Here is a 13,942-nt window from a genome sequence, read left to right on the forward strand (position 1 = left end):
CACTGAGAATGTGATGAAAGAAATAAAAGCTGAAATAAATCACTCTACTATTATTCAGACGTTTCACATTCTTAAAATAAAGTGGTGATCCTAACTGACCTAAGACAGGGAATTTATAATCGGATTAAATGTCAGGAATTGTGAAAAACTGAGTTTAAATGTATTTGGCTAAGCTGTATGAAAACTTCCGACTTAAGCTGTATAGGGAAGGTAATCAGGGAAGTGATGGAGTCCAGGTGAGTTTTACCAGGGAGAGGAATGAACCAAGGTCTGCGTAACGTTGGTGACAGGTGTGCGCCATAATCAGCAGCCTGGTGACCTAGAGGCCAGAGAGGAGCACACGAGACAGTACCCCCTCCCCGACGCGGTTGGCTCCAGCCGCAGGACGCCAACCAAAGGGACGATCCTGAGGATCAGGAGCGAACCGGTCACCCCTGCTGATGCGTGGGATCCTGACCAGCTGAGGCAGGGGAGCCTGTCGATCCGGCTGACGCATGAGAGCCTGATGAGCTGGTGGAAGCAGGGGAGCCTAGCTATCTGGCGAAGGCATGAAAGCCCGACGAGCCGGCGGAGGCAGGGGAGCCTGGCGAACTGTCTGAGGCATGAGAGGCTGTAGGGGCTCACGGATCTGACGTCATTCCCACCAAAAAAATAAAAAATAAATAAATACACACACATATTAATATATTATATTTATTTAATTAATACTTAAATAAAAACACTCCCTGATGATTCCCTTGGGTGAGGCATCATTCTGCAACGATGTGCGCTGAGAGTCGGGAAGCAAGTTCAAGGAGTGAGTGTTTTAATAAATAAACGTAACGTAACATAATACAAACCAAGAACACACGAACAACGCACAGACATGACACAGAAACAGAAACAATAACGCTTGGGGAAGGAACCAAAGGGAGTGACATATATAGGGAAGGTAATCAGGGAAGTGATGGAGTCCAGGTGAGTTTGATGACACTCAGGTGCGCATTATGATGGTGACAGGTGTGCACCATAATGAGCAGCCTGGTGACCTAGAGGCTGGAGAGGGATCACACGTGACACCCTCATACCCCGATGGACACTTAATCATCCCCAGCTTTCAATTAGTTCATTCTTCTCTCTGGTAACTATTCCCAGGGTCATTGCTGTAAATTAGAATGTGTTCTCAGTCAATTTACCAGGTTGAATAAATAAAATAACATCATCAGTGTCTAGACTAATAGATTTTCATAAGTGAACATGTCATTATAAATACAGCACAGTAGACTGTTGTCACAATCGTCTGAATTAATGGACCAAGACGCAGCGTACTTAGAGTTCCACATGATTAATAAAAAAGGCTGTCTAAATATGATCCCCAATCAGAGACAACGATAGACAGCTGTCTCTGATTGGGAACCATACCAGGCCAACATAGAAATGAAAAAACTAGACTACCCACCTTAGTCATACCCTAACCTAACCAAAATAGAGAATAAAAGGCTCTCTAAGGTCAGTACTCCCCCCAAAGGTGCGGACTCCAGCTGCAAAACCTGACTCTATAGGGGAGGGTCCGGGTGGACATCTAGCCTCGGTGGCGGCTCCGGTGCGGGACGTAAACCCCGCTCCGCTTGCGGATCCGCCAGCTTAGGTGGCGACTCTGGTGCGGGGATCGTCGTCGGAAGCTCTGGACCGTGGATCGTCGTCGGAAGCTCCGGACCGTGGATCGTCGTCGGAAGCTCCGGACCGTGGATCGTCGCCGGAGGAACCGTCGCCGGAGGAACCGGACCGTGGATTGTCACCGGGAACTCCGGACCGTAGATCATCGCCGGGGACTCCGGACCGTATATCGTCACCGAAAGCTCCGGACCGTGGATCGTCGTCGGGGACTTCGGACCGTAGATTGTCGCCGGAGGAACCGGAATGTGGATCGTCACTGGAGGCTCTGGGCCCTGGATTGTCACTGGAGGCTCCGGGCCATGGATCATCACTGGAGGCTCCGGGCCATGGATCATCACTGGAGGCTCCGGGCCATGGATCCTCATTGGAGGCTCCTGGCCATGGATCCTCATTGGAGGCTCCGGACTGCGAACCGTTGCTGGAGGTTCCGGGCTGCGGACCTTTGCCAGAGGCTCTGGACTGGGAACCGTCACCGGAGGCTCTGGACTGCGAACCGTCGCCAGAGGCTCTGGACTGCGAACCCTTGCTGGAGGCTCTGGACTGGGAACCCTCGCTGGAGGCTCTGGACTGGGAACCTTCGCCGGAGGCTCTGGACTGGGAACCCTCGGCGGAGGCTCTGGACTGTGAACCCTGGAGGCCTGATGCGTGGGACCGGCACAGTTTGCACCGGACTGGTGACACGCTCTTCCAAATGCCTGCGTTGCCGCATACTCCTCGCCAACTCCATTCTCCGGTATCCCTCCTCGCACTGTTCTATTGACTCCCTGCTCCTCCTGGGTACGCTGCTTGGTCTGTGGGTGGTGGGATCTTCTGTCACAATCGTCTGAATGAATGGACCAAGGTGCAGCGTACTTAGAGTTCCACATGTTTAATAAATATGAAACTCACCACAAACAATATAGAAGAAAATTAAATGTGACGTTCTGGGCTGCTCACAGGCAGCTACACAAAAAACAAGATCCTACAAAAAAACAGTGGGAAAAGGCTGCCTAAGTATGATCCCCAATCAGAGACAACGATAGACAGCTGTCTCTGATTGGGAACCATACCAGGCCAACATAGAAATTTAAAAAACTAGACTACCCACCCTAGTCACACCCTGACCTAACCAAAATAGAGAATGAAGGATCTCTAAGGTCAGGGAGTGACAACTATAGGCAAAATATGTGTTTTTATTTATAAGATCTATGCATAATAGTAAGAATTAATCATGTTAAAATATATAGTGTTATTTACACTGGAATCGTATGATCATGATCATGATTCAGTGCATTGATTAGCATACAGAGATGGGTTATATGTATTATATCAGCTGAGCGAAGTGTTGTGATTGGATAAATACAGATATTTGAATACTGAATGTAAAGTGTAAAGGGGAAAACATTTTAAAGGCAGTATAGGCTTTGACACTTTGGTAGACATCATGTGTGAAACAGGCTACCATTCTTTTACATGAATATCTTCCACTGCTTCTTGTCCAAACTGAATTATGAATGTGTATGGTGTAAAATAGGCAGATATGTGCTATGTACTGTATGTTATAGGCAATTGGGCTTTGGCATTTCAGTGATAAGACAGATCACAGTGGGGTGTAGACTGTACTATACTGACTCTGTTTTACCAATCTTTCATTGAGAGTATTTGAACTTTTTGTATTGTTTGTTGGTTTGGCAATGCCACTGTCAGCCAGAGAAATATGCTGAGAAGGATTATCACCACAGCAAGCAAGGTACTTGGAGTCAAACAGACAGGCATGGATGAGATCTTTAAGGTCAGGGCCCTCCGCAAGGCTCACAAAATCATTTTAGACACAAGCCACCCCCTGTAGGTATAGGGCACCCCTCAGCAGGAAAAACAGAACCAGACAATCATTTGTGCCAGGTGTGATATCCCTCCTAAATAGCTCGGGCTAATGTTCCTATCGACTCAGTAAGGCCAGCAGGCTTGTCTTTATTATTTATATTTTTTTAATGTTTTATTGGTATGTAACTGTTATGAAAGTTGTATTGTCAATTTTGTTTTGTATTTAAATGCCACTTTAAACGTGTATATGACACTACAACAAAATGTCCCCATGGGGACAATAAAGTCAGTAAGTAAGTAAGTAAGTAAGTGTGTACCAGTTGTCTACATGAGAATCTTCCTCTGCTTCTTGGACAGGCTGCTGGGTGAGGTCAGAGCCTCCGGGTGAAGGGTCTGGTTCCTGGTTCTCCTGATCACCAGGGAGACTTGCACCACCAGGAGGAGCACACAGGAAATCACCAAGAGCACAACTGGAAGTGACAGAAGACACAGAGTGAATTATTAGACATAATTTACATTTACACTGAGTATACCAGGTGTCGTTGACTTTGCACTTGGTAATAGATCTCTAGTCTGAGAGATGACGACTACTCACCCATGAAGATAGCGTTAGCGCTTGGTGCTGCAGGGCCGTAGTGCTTGGTCACGTTTCCAACCAGAGCAATGATCACCACAGGGTAAATAGTCAGGATGTACCTCACATGCTGATCCAGCAGGAAGTTCTCAATACCAAATCTACAATGAAAACACATTACAATTACATTGAGAGTATGTGGCTGTGTGCACAAATGTGCTGAGAAGTCCAATTTTAGTAACATCTAGATAATGAACAAATGAAAGATATGCCTAAAGTAAGTGAGATTGGATCATATGCCCAAAACTGTAATATAAAAAGTGATGAGCCTGATTCTCATACGACAGACTTTGTTAAACTGAGCTCACCATCCGATCACCTCCACCAGTAGGATGCAGAGAGACACGGTGGCTGCAGTGCTCCTTGCCACTCCAGAGAGGTCCAACACCAGAGTGAAGTTGATCAAAGTGGCGATAGTTGTCCACGTGCTGTACAGCGCAATGCTATTTTGCACCTAAGAGTTAAGAAAATGATACCTGTAGTATGACTGTAGAATTGTGGGATTCCTCATGAGAGGACAAATGAAGGATAGAGGAACTGAAAGTGGATTACCTAAAATAACTAGGGAAACCACAGCACAATATAATTACAGTAAAGTAAAAAGCACTAGGATGGCCAGGCCTCAGATCTGAATGTGCTTTAGCCAACTCCTCTCAATATACAGTACATTTTGCCATTCAATTAAATGGCGTGCACGAATCCTATGAAAAACAATACGCTGACTGGAGTTGGCTTAAGCAGATCTGGGACCAGGCTACAATCATGATGCTGGCGTGAGATTATCGAACAACTAACTCGATTAACCCTCAAATTAAACTCACCAGCAAACGAATGCACCAGAGGTCCCTGGGGTGGTTCTGGCTGAGCCAGGCTCCGTAAACACTCAGCCCATAGCAGGAGAAGAAGCCCACGGAGTAGTAGGTGACAGCAATGGTCGCCATTACAATCAATGCAGCAGTCACCTGCCTGTCAGGAACAGTAAAAAAAATAAAAAAAAGACCACTCTATTTGATCAACAAGTTACCTCTGTGGTTTGAGCTGCCAATCTACATGCCTGGTATTTGTCATAGCATGATAGAGACCCAGAGCAATATGATGAATATCAATGGGTATTATGTTGTACCTTATGTGGTAACAACATTGAAAAGCAAAGGAGTTGGGGGAAATGCTAGGCCTATGTGGTTCAACTTGTCTCAATGTTCTATACGGACTGGCAGAGGCCCACAGTGTGGGCGGTGTTGTACGGTTACAGTAAGTGGAGAGATGCTGCCATTTTGCAACCACCCATCCATTTAAATCAGGCTAGTCAGGAAACAGGAACAGCACACGATTCACCCATGGCTGATAACGACATTGGATCTCATTGGTTTAAGGTGTTAAAAGACTGTTATGCACTCTGGATCCCATAGGAGCAGCCAGGTCATGTTGAGGGCCATGTTAACTATCCAGGACAGGTAGAAACCGCACAGTAGCACAGAGAGGGTCCAGCTCCTGAGGAATAGAAGAAGAAAAACGTTGGTGTCAGAAGAACACACATTCTACTGTAGCTACCAACATCAAAACTGTTTCAATACCTACATAATAATACAATGTTCATTTCTAATAAATGAATTACTGCACTTCATTGTCTACATGTTGACGCTACAGTAGGATGGTGGCCTAAAATATGTAATAGAATAGATGACAGTACAATACAATAGAATAGTAGGCAGATGGATGGCTGCATGGTTGGATTATCTGATATAGGCAGGCCAATAGTTGTGTGTCCATACCCTCTGTAGATCAAGGAGATGATATACATGACCATGAGGGCCAGCCAGGTGTAGATAAGCCCCCAGATGGAGAAGGTCCATCCAGACGGAGTTATGTCAGTCTCATACTTTCTGGAGATGTTCCCTGTACTCCAATGGAATGGTCCTACGAGAGAAAGTGTAGCAAAACAAGTGCATTGTAACAGATGCGAAACTACAGTAGATGTTTCTGTGTCAGTAAGTTATGTTTTCTGAAGCACAGGACTTCCTCCCTAAGTTTATGTCATGCTGGGGGGACTTCTGCTTTTACATTTGTGCCTCTACTTCCAAAGTAATAACTTAATATTACCATATTAACAGAATAATGACATTGGTATCATTGCCCAACATTTTTGGTTTCTTGCCCAAACATTTACTAGAAGAAGCCATCACATAGATAGTTGCAGCATATGATAGCACTTTATTACACACTGAGTTCAAAGTTACATGATAAACTCACTCACCCTTTCCAGCTCCTGCCATGACATTTATTGCCAAAGCAGAAATGTAGATCAGCACAGACAGTGTAATGACCACAACACGAGGAAGGCTTCTGTCCTCCATTGTACCTATCTCACTTCAACAGCTCAAATGTAGGCCTGTCTAGATAACTGGCTGTCCAGTCGATAGCTGACTATGTGTTAAGAGAATTATGTTCTCAATGTTCTTAAACGGAACTTTAATTAATCTACTCAGTCTGCAACCCAGAGTTTGTAAGGTTCTGGTTTAAATGAAGCAGACGGAGACCAAGCTTTCAAGAGTCAGATTCTTTATTCACGAGAGCTCTGAGTATCATACAATGCACATAGCCTTTTATACCTGACACATTTGTTTATGACATACACTTTATAAATGCCCCTCCTCTCATCTAACTCTGTCACAATGTTCAACTTCGATAGCTCCTTCTTTCTAACCAGGTTCCTCTATCTACATGTCTGCAACTGACAAGTCGAGCTCAAAACAGCACACCTCTGTGGTTTCCCAGTGCCTGACTTACTTTCCTTCTCAGAGCACAGTCTAGTCTATAATGTCGGAGTAATAGACCAAATTGTTTCCTGCAAATCCACACAGACATGTTCCATTCTATAATTGTCAATATTTCTCTAATCTACTTTGAAACACACACACACACATGTTAAATGTCCCCTTCTATTATTTGGCATTAACTCAATAAACAAATGCTATGTACAAGTCTTCTCCAAATGGTCATTGCTTATCATATTCTGCAACATGTTTCCTAATCTACTACAAGCCTAAGGGTTTCACCCCTCCCTGGGTGGGGAGACCTCCTTCCTGTTATTAGTTTCACAGTTGTCACACTACATTGAGTGGTTGTTTTAACTTTTAGCCCTTAACTTATATAATTTCTAAATCACTTTGAAAGTCCTCAGAGTGTTCTGTAACAAATCTAATGAGTGGAAAAATGCTAGTCAGCGTTATCATCGGCATTACTAGCACCACCTGCTGTGCAAGAGTAGTCTATACAATGCAAAATATTTAAACTAAAATGGTTATCAGTTATTCTCACAGTCTAATGATACATCTAAAAACTATTTGTAATAGAGGAAAATATGTTTTGGTAGAAATGTGAGTTAGCAAATCAAACTACAAATGTATGTTATGGTATTGTAACGGGAACAGGTGGGTGCGTGTTCATCACTATCTGGCCGAGTTGCAAAGTCAGAAGCCCCGCCACCTCGGCTTCCCGAGAACCCTGCTTACATCCTCCAAAATGCTTCGTTGGAGGGTCAGGAACCTGTCGGGCGTTTCTCTCCCAGTGCTCCCTCATCTTCGAGATGCAGCCCTCGTCCTTCCCCTCGGACCCCTCGAAGATAGCATATCTCATAGCGCTAACGTCCAGGAGGGTTCTCGCCTGGGCTATGGCAGTGTGGGAACAACAATCTGCTGTGTGTTTCAGCCTGGAGGAGTTTGTGACTGAGGTAAAAAAAAAAAAGGTTTCGGTGGCTGACGGGAGTGCTTGGAACACGGAATCCCTGTTTGACACATTCCTTCATGGATTATCGGAGGTGGTTAAGGACGGGAACTGCCTACTGATCTCGACTACGGGAACATAAGAAGGAGAGGAGGTCTATTCTGGTCTATTCTGGTCCAATCGGGGTTATTGGGATCTTCTTGGCTCCAGCGCCACAATCCCCTTATCAACTGGACTGCTGGTACTATCATGGGCTGGAGCCCGTTCTGCCATGGCCATTGCCTGAAGTCAGCGCAGCCTGCCCCGGGACGTCTTCCTGTTGGCTCGGAAGAAGCCTTAGAGCTCTCCGCCGTTACCGCGGAATACCAGGACCTCCGGGAGGTTTGCAGTGCAGGCACAGGCCACTTCACTCCCTCCGCATCGACCGTATGATTATGGGATCGACCTTCTCCCGGGCACTACACCACCCCGGGGAGGGCTGTATTCACTGTTGGGTCTGGAGACCAAGGCTATGGAGACATCGAGGACTCCTTGGCTGCAGTGGGTATACGTCCTTCTGCCTCCCCTGCCAGCGCAGGGTTCTTCTTTGTGGAGAAGGACAAAACCCTGCACGCGTGCATCGACTACCGGGGCCTCAATGACATTGAGGCACCCGTGCACCTACTACCACTCTTTGCCTCGGCTTTCGAGCCGCTCCAGGGGCCACTATCTTCTCTAAGTTGGACCTGCGAAATGCCTATCACCTGCCATGTATACGGGAAAGTGACAAGTGGAAGACAGCATTCAACACTGCTAGCGGACACTATGAATACCTGGTGATGCCATTCGGTCTGACCAATGCTCCTGCTGTGTCCAGGCCCTGGTTAATGACGTTCTCCTGAACATGTTGAACCGGTTCGTGCTTGTCTACCTTGACGACATCCTTATCTTTCCCCGCTCGGCTCAAGAACACGTGCTCCACGTCCGACAGGTCCACCAGCGTCTCCTGGAGAACCAGCTTTAAAATGCGAATTCCATCTCTCCACCATCTCCTTCCTTGGATACATCCTCGCTGCTGGGAATATGGAGATGGATCCCAGAAAGGTAAGAGCGGTGGTGGATTGGCCCCAACCCAGTCCAGAGTGCAGCTGCAACGCTACCTAGGATTTGCCCATTTCTATCACCGTTTTATCCGAGGTTACAGCACCCTGGCTTCCCCCCTCAGCACTCACCTCTCCCAAGGTTCCGTTCGCGTGGCCCCCAGCTGCTGCCCGGGCTTTCCTGGACCTTAAGCACCGCTTCACCACAGCTTCCATATTGATCCATCTGGACCTGTCCAGTCAGTTTGTGGTGGAGGTAGATGCGTCGGATGTCGGAGTGGGGGCTGTCCTGTCCCAGCATTCTGCCCTGGACCTTATTAAGCTGCATCTCTGTGCCTTCTTCTCCGATTGTCTTAACGCCACTGAGAGAAATTATGATGTGGGGAATCGCTAATTGTCTTGCGGTGAAGAAGGCATTGGTGTAGTAGAGACACTGGTTAGAGGGGGCGGAACTTCCATTCATAGTGTGGACGGACCACAAGAACCTGGTATATCTCCGCACCGCCAAGTGTCTCAACTCCAGGCAAGCTCGATGGGCCCTGTTGTTCACCCAGTTCAACTTCACCATCTTCTACCACCCGGGGTCTAAGAATGTTAAGCCGGACAAGCTTTCACGCCACTATAGCCCCGTATCTACACCCTCGTACCCAGAGACAATCCTATCCTCCTCATGCCTGGCGGCAACCCTCGACTGGGTAATAGAGAACCAGGTCCGTGAGGCGCTGGAATGGGCTCATTCCTCCATGCTTCCCTGCCACCCTGGCTCCCATCGGACCCTGGCCTTTGTGCGGCAGCGAGTTTGGTGGCCCACCATAGTCCCTGACGTCTCTGCGTTTGCCGCCTGCACTGTCTATCCTCAGAACAAGACTCCTCGGCAAGCTCTGGTTGGCCTCCTTCAACCTTTTCCTGTCCCTCACCTTCCCTGGTCACATATATCCCTGGACTTTGTCACTGGTCTCCCTTTGTCTGATGGCAACACCACTATCGTCACTGTGGTGGACAGGTTTTCCAAAGCCGCCCATTTCATTTTCCTCCCCAAGCTACCTTCTGCCAAGGAAACAGCCCAGCTCATGGTGTAGCACGTCTTCAGGATCCATGGACTTACGGTGGACACGGTCTCTGACCGTGGTCCTCAGTTCTCGTCTCAGTTCTTGAAGGCATTCTGCACCCTCATAGGGTCTTCGGCCAGCCTGTCCCCCAGGTTTCATCCTCAATCCAATGGCCAGTCGGAGCGTGCCAATAAGGACCTGGTGCCTCGACTCTTTGGTGCCTCGTCTTGGCCAACCCCAACACCTGGAGCCAGCAACTCATGTGGGTGAAGTACGCCCAGCACACCCTTCCCTGCTCGGCCACTGGGCTCTCACCTTTCTTTTTTTGTTGAATTTTTACCCCTTTTTCTCCCCAATTTCGTGGTATCCAATTGTTTAGTTGCTACTATCTTGTCTCATCGCTACAACTCCCGTACGGGCTCGGGAGAGACGAAGGTTGAAAGTCATGCGTCCTCCAATACACAACCCAACCAAGCCGCACTGCTTCTTAACACAGCACCATCCAACCCGGAAGCCAGCCGCACCAATGTGTCGGAGGAAACACCGTGCACCTGGCAACTTTGTTTAGCGTGCACTGCGCCCAGCCCGCCACAGGAGTCGCTGGTGCGCGATGAGACAAGGATTTCCCTACCGGCCAAACCCTCCCTAACCCGGGCGACGCTAGGCCAATTGTGCGTCGCCCCACGGACCTCCCGGTCGTGGCCAGTTGCGACAGAGCCTGGGTGCGACCCCAGAGTCTCTGGTGGCACAGCTGGCGCTACAGTACAGCACCCTTAACCACTGCGCCACCCGGGAGGCCCCGGGGGGCTCTCACCTTTCGAGTGCTCCGTGGGTTATCAACCCCCGCTCTTCCCGGAGGAAGAGGTCAACATACCCTCGGGCCAGATGTTCGTCCGCCGATATCGGCATCCCTGGAAGAGAGCTCGATCCACTCTTCTCAAGAAAACCTCCAGGTATCGTCAACCGGAAGACTGCCACCGGACCACGGCTCCCCGCTATCGTCTTGGGCAGAGGGTATGTCTGTCTACTCGGGATCTGCCCCTCCAGGTAGAGTACTGCAAACTTTCCCCCAGTTTTATCGGCCCTTTCCCCATACTCAAGATCCTTAGCCCCTCTGCTGTTCATCTTCTGTTGCCCCACACCCTCCGTATACATCCCACATTCATGTATCAAGGATTAAACCTCTGTCTCACAGTCCTGTCTCCTCTTTCCCTCTGCCGTTCTGTACCTCTTGACACTGCCCTGGATTACTGACCCCTGCCTGCCCTGAGCCTGCCTGCCGTTCTGTACCTTACATACCCTGCCCTGGATTACTGACCTCTGCCTGCCCGGAGCCTGCCTGCCATTCTGTAGTTTACAGACTCTGTCCTGGATTACTGACATCTGCCGGCCCCCGAATTTTGTTATTTTGAACTGTCTGTATCTGGGTCTTATCCTGATGTCTGACAATAGGTGAACTCCAATCAAGTTGTAGAAACATCTCAAGGATGATCAATGGAAACAGGATGCACCTGAGCTCAATTTCGAGTGTCATCCCAAAGGGTCTGAATACTTACGTAAATAAGGTATTCCTGTTTTTTATATTTAAGACATTTGCAAACATTTCCAAAAAATCTGTTTTTGGTTTGTCATTATGGAGTGTTGTGTGTAGATTGATGAGGAAAAATATATAATTTAATATATTTTAGAGTAATGCTGTAACGTAACAAAATGTGGAAAAAGTCAAGAGGTCTGAATACTTTCCGAATGCACTGTATATTCCAGCATTTGGGATTTGAGATCAACTGTCACCTTCAAATTTCAGGGTATTTCATATATATTTTTACCGTTTAGAAATGAAAGCACTTTATGTACATGATCTAATCCCCTGATTTTAAGGTGTCGTAAGTATTTGGACAAATTCACTTATAGTGTATTACGTTTAGTAAAAAGCTTAGTATTTGATCCCATATTCCTAGCACACAATGACTACATTGTTTTGGTTGTGTTTCAGATTAAATTGTGCCCAGTAGAAAGGAATGTTCAATAATGGATCGTGTCAATTTGGAGTGACTTTTATTGTAAATAAGAATAGCATATGTTTCTGAAGACTTCTAAATGAATGTGGGTGCTACCATGAAAAAAATGGTAACCTCCCCTGTTATTGGTAACGGTGAGAGGTTAGCATGTTTTGAGGGCATGGTCTTTGTGCATCTGTAACTCATTTAAATTGGGGGACTAGATGCATAAAGTGCTTTCATTTCTAAACCTAAAATAAAAGGTGACTTTCTGTACTGTTGCCTCGCATACAACAATTGATCTCAAATCCAAAACGCTGGCGTATAGAGCCAAATTAAATGTTTTCGCTTCACTGTCCAAATAAATGCACCAGGGAGTGTATGTCAAGTCAACATTTCTTCAAATTGTAAGTGTAATTTTATTTTGAGATCTGCGTTTTGTGGTAAATGGCAATCCAAGCCCGACAGCATACATCCTTGTTAGATTAGTCAATAACATATATTTTGTGTGATAATCCTGTATGTGTTGTGTTCCATATCCATTACCTAGTTCAGGTCTCCATTGACTCTGCCCTACCCAAGAACCTGGTTGATACAGTACTGCATCACATTACTGCATCAGATGAGGTCTTCCAAAACCATGATTATACTGCAGTTAGTCAATCAACAACCAAATATTTAATCGCATAGGTATAGCCATGATTTTAAATCTGATTATTGATGATGCAAATACGTTCTATGCAGTAAAGGCTTTAGCTAATCCACTCCCTGTACTCCATGTCATGTGCTTAAGAGACTGGCTTTACTGCCAATCTTCAGTTATGAACATTCTATCATTAATAAACTCGAAGAGAACAGAGGATTAGTTCCGGATTTGATCACCCTCACAGCTATCCTCCAATCACAATTATGCACATTTGGAAACTTTTTTTGCTAAAAAAAAAGAAGTTTTTTGTTCGTCCAGAAGAAACCAGTGAAGATAGTACAGTTGTTTAGTAATGAGTTTAGAAACTCTGTGAAACCAGTCTGTCAAAAGTTGATAGCTCATGCCTAAATTCTCAAACAATAATTCCAACCACAAAACGGGCCTAGCTAACATCTAAATATGAGTTTTTTAAAACTTTGTTATACATTCTAATTCTATTTGAGGCTCAACAAATGTTAATATTATTTCTGTCACGAACCGGCTCAAAGCACGTAACAAACAAGGAGACAACATGGAGATAGGGAATAACAAAATATATTTATTTAACTAAAGTAAACTAAATATAATTAACAATGGTGTGTGTGTATTCAGTAATCAGTAGTGTAAGTGAGTGGTTGCGTGCATAAATGTGATAATGAGGGGTGTTGAAAGGTGCCAACGCAAACAACCACAAATAACCAAAAACAGCCACAAAAACGCCACAAAAATTCCACAACCAAAATCTGTCTGCATGGAGAGAGTCTCCTCAATGCTCAGTAAACAACGGACCTGATCAGACAGCTCAGAGCTTCTGCTCTTTTCTGTCCATAAGAAACAAATGGATTGGTGGAAGAGGCAGGGCAGGCCAGGAGCAAGGAAGGAGGGTGTGGTCAAGCAAGGCATCCCCCGAGGCTAGATGCCCTAAGGTTTTTATCAGAACGGGCGTAGATTAGTTTCACCTTTTTCTTTTCCCGACATGAGTTTGTGGTGTTTACTTTAAAAAATATTTATTGTTTTTAAATAATAATAATAAAAAAAATAAAAAACATCATTAAAATTATAGCTCACAACTGTGCAGGAGGAGAGGGGTGGGGGAGCTAAGGAGTGCATTCACATATATCTACACACTTTCATATACACACAATTGATTGCATTTAAAAAAATAAAAAAGTTTACTTTTTCCTTTAAAAAAAATTATTATTTTTCCTGAATTTTTTTAGATATATATTTTTTTCTCCTTTCTCCCCTTTCCTCCCTTCTAGGTCAGTTTTAGCATTATGGACATGTGTATCTGTGGTCCATTTGGTCTGTCCCAC

The 13,942-nt window shown here is 45.9% G+C and overlaps 1 protein-coding gene and 1 non-coding gene across 2 annotated transcripts; both read right to left on the reverse strand.

The window, feature by feature from the left end:
- Positions 1–784: 784 nt before the first annotated feature.
- On the reverse strand, positions 785–2,522 carry LOC149982035 (uncharacterized). Its single transcript, XM_090183057.1, has one exon. It carries the CDS (start codon positions 2,520–2,522, stop codon positions 1,536–1,538), a length of 987 nt encoding a protein of 328 aa, XP_090039183.1. The 3' UTR covers positions 785–1,535.
- A 1,083-nt stretch (positions 2,523–3,605) lies between these two features.
- On the reverse strand, positions 3,606–6,998 carry LOC110530175 (uncharacterized). Its single transcript, XR_016482482.1, has 7 exons — positions 6,348–6,998; positions 5,866–6,010; positions 5,489–5,584; positions 4,915–5,059; positions 4,393–4,547; positions 4,055–4,194; positions 3,606–3,929 (listed from the first exon to the last, which is right to left on the reverse strand). It is a non-coding gene; the product is annotated as an uncharacterized LOC110530175 (transcript).
- Between the last annotated feature and the right edge of the window lie 6,944 nt (positions 6,999–13,942).

This window comes from Oncorhynchus mykiss, chromosome 8 (genome assembly GCF_057628025.1).
Source record: "Oncorhynchus mykiss isolate SJ-2025 chromosome 8, ASM5762802v1, whole genome shotgun sequence".
NCBI classification, from domain to species: domain Eukaryota; kingdom Metazoa; phylum Chordata; class Actinopteri; order Salmoniformes; family Salmonidae; genus Oncorhynchus; species Oncorhynchus mykiss.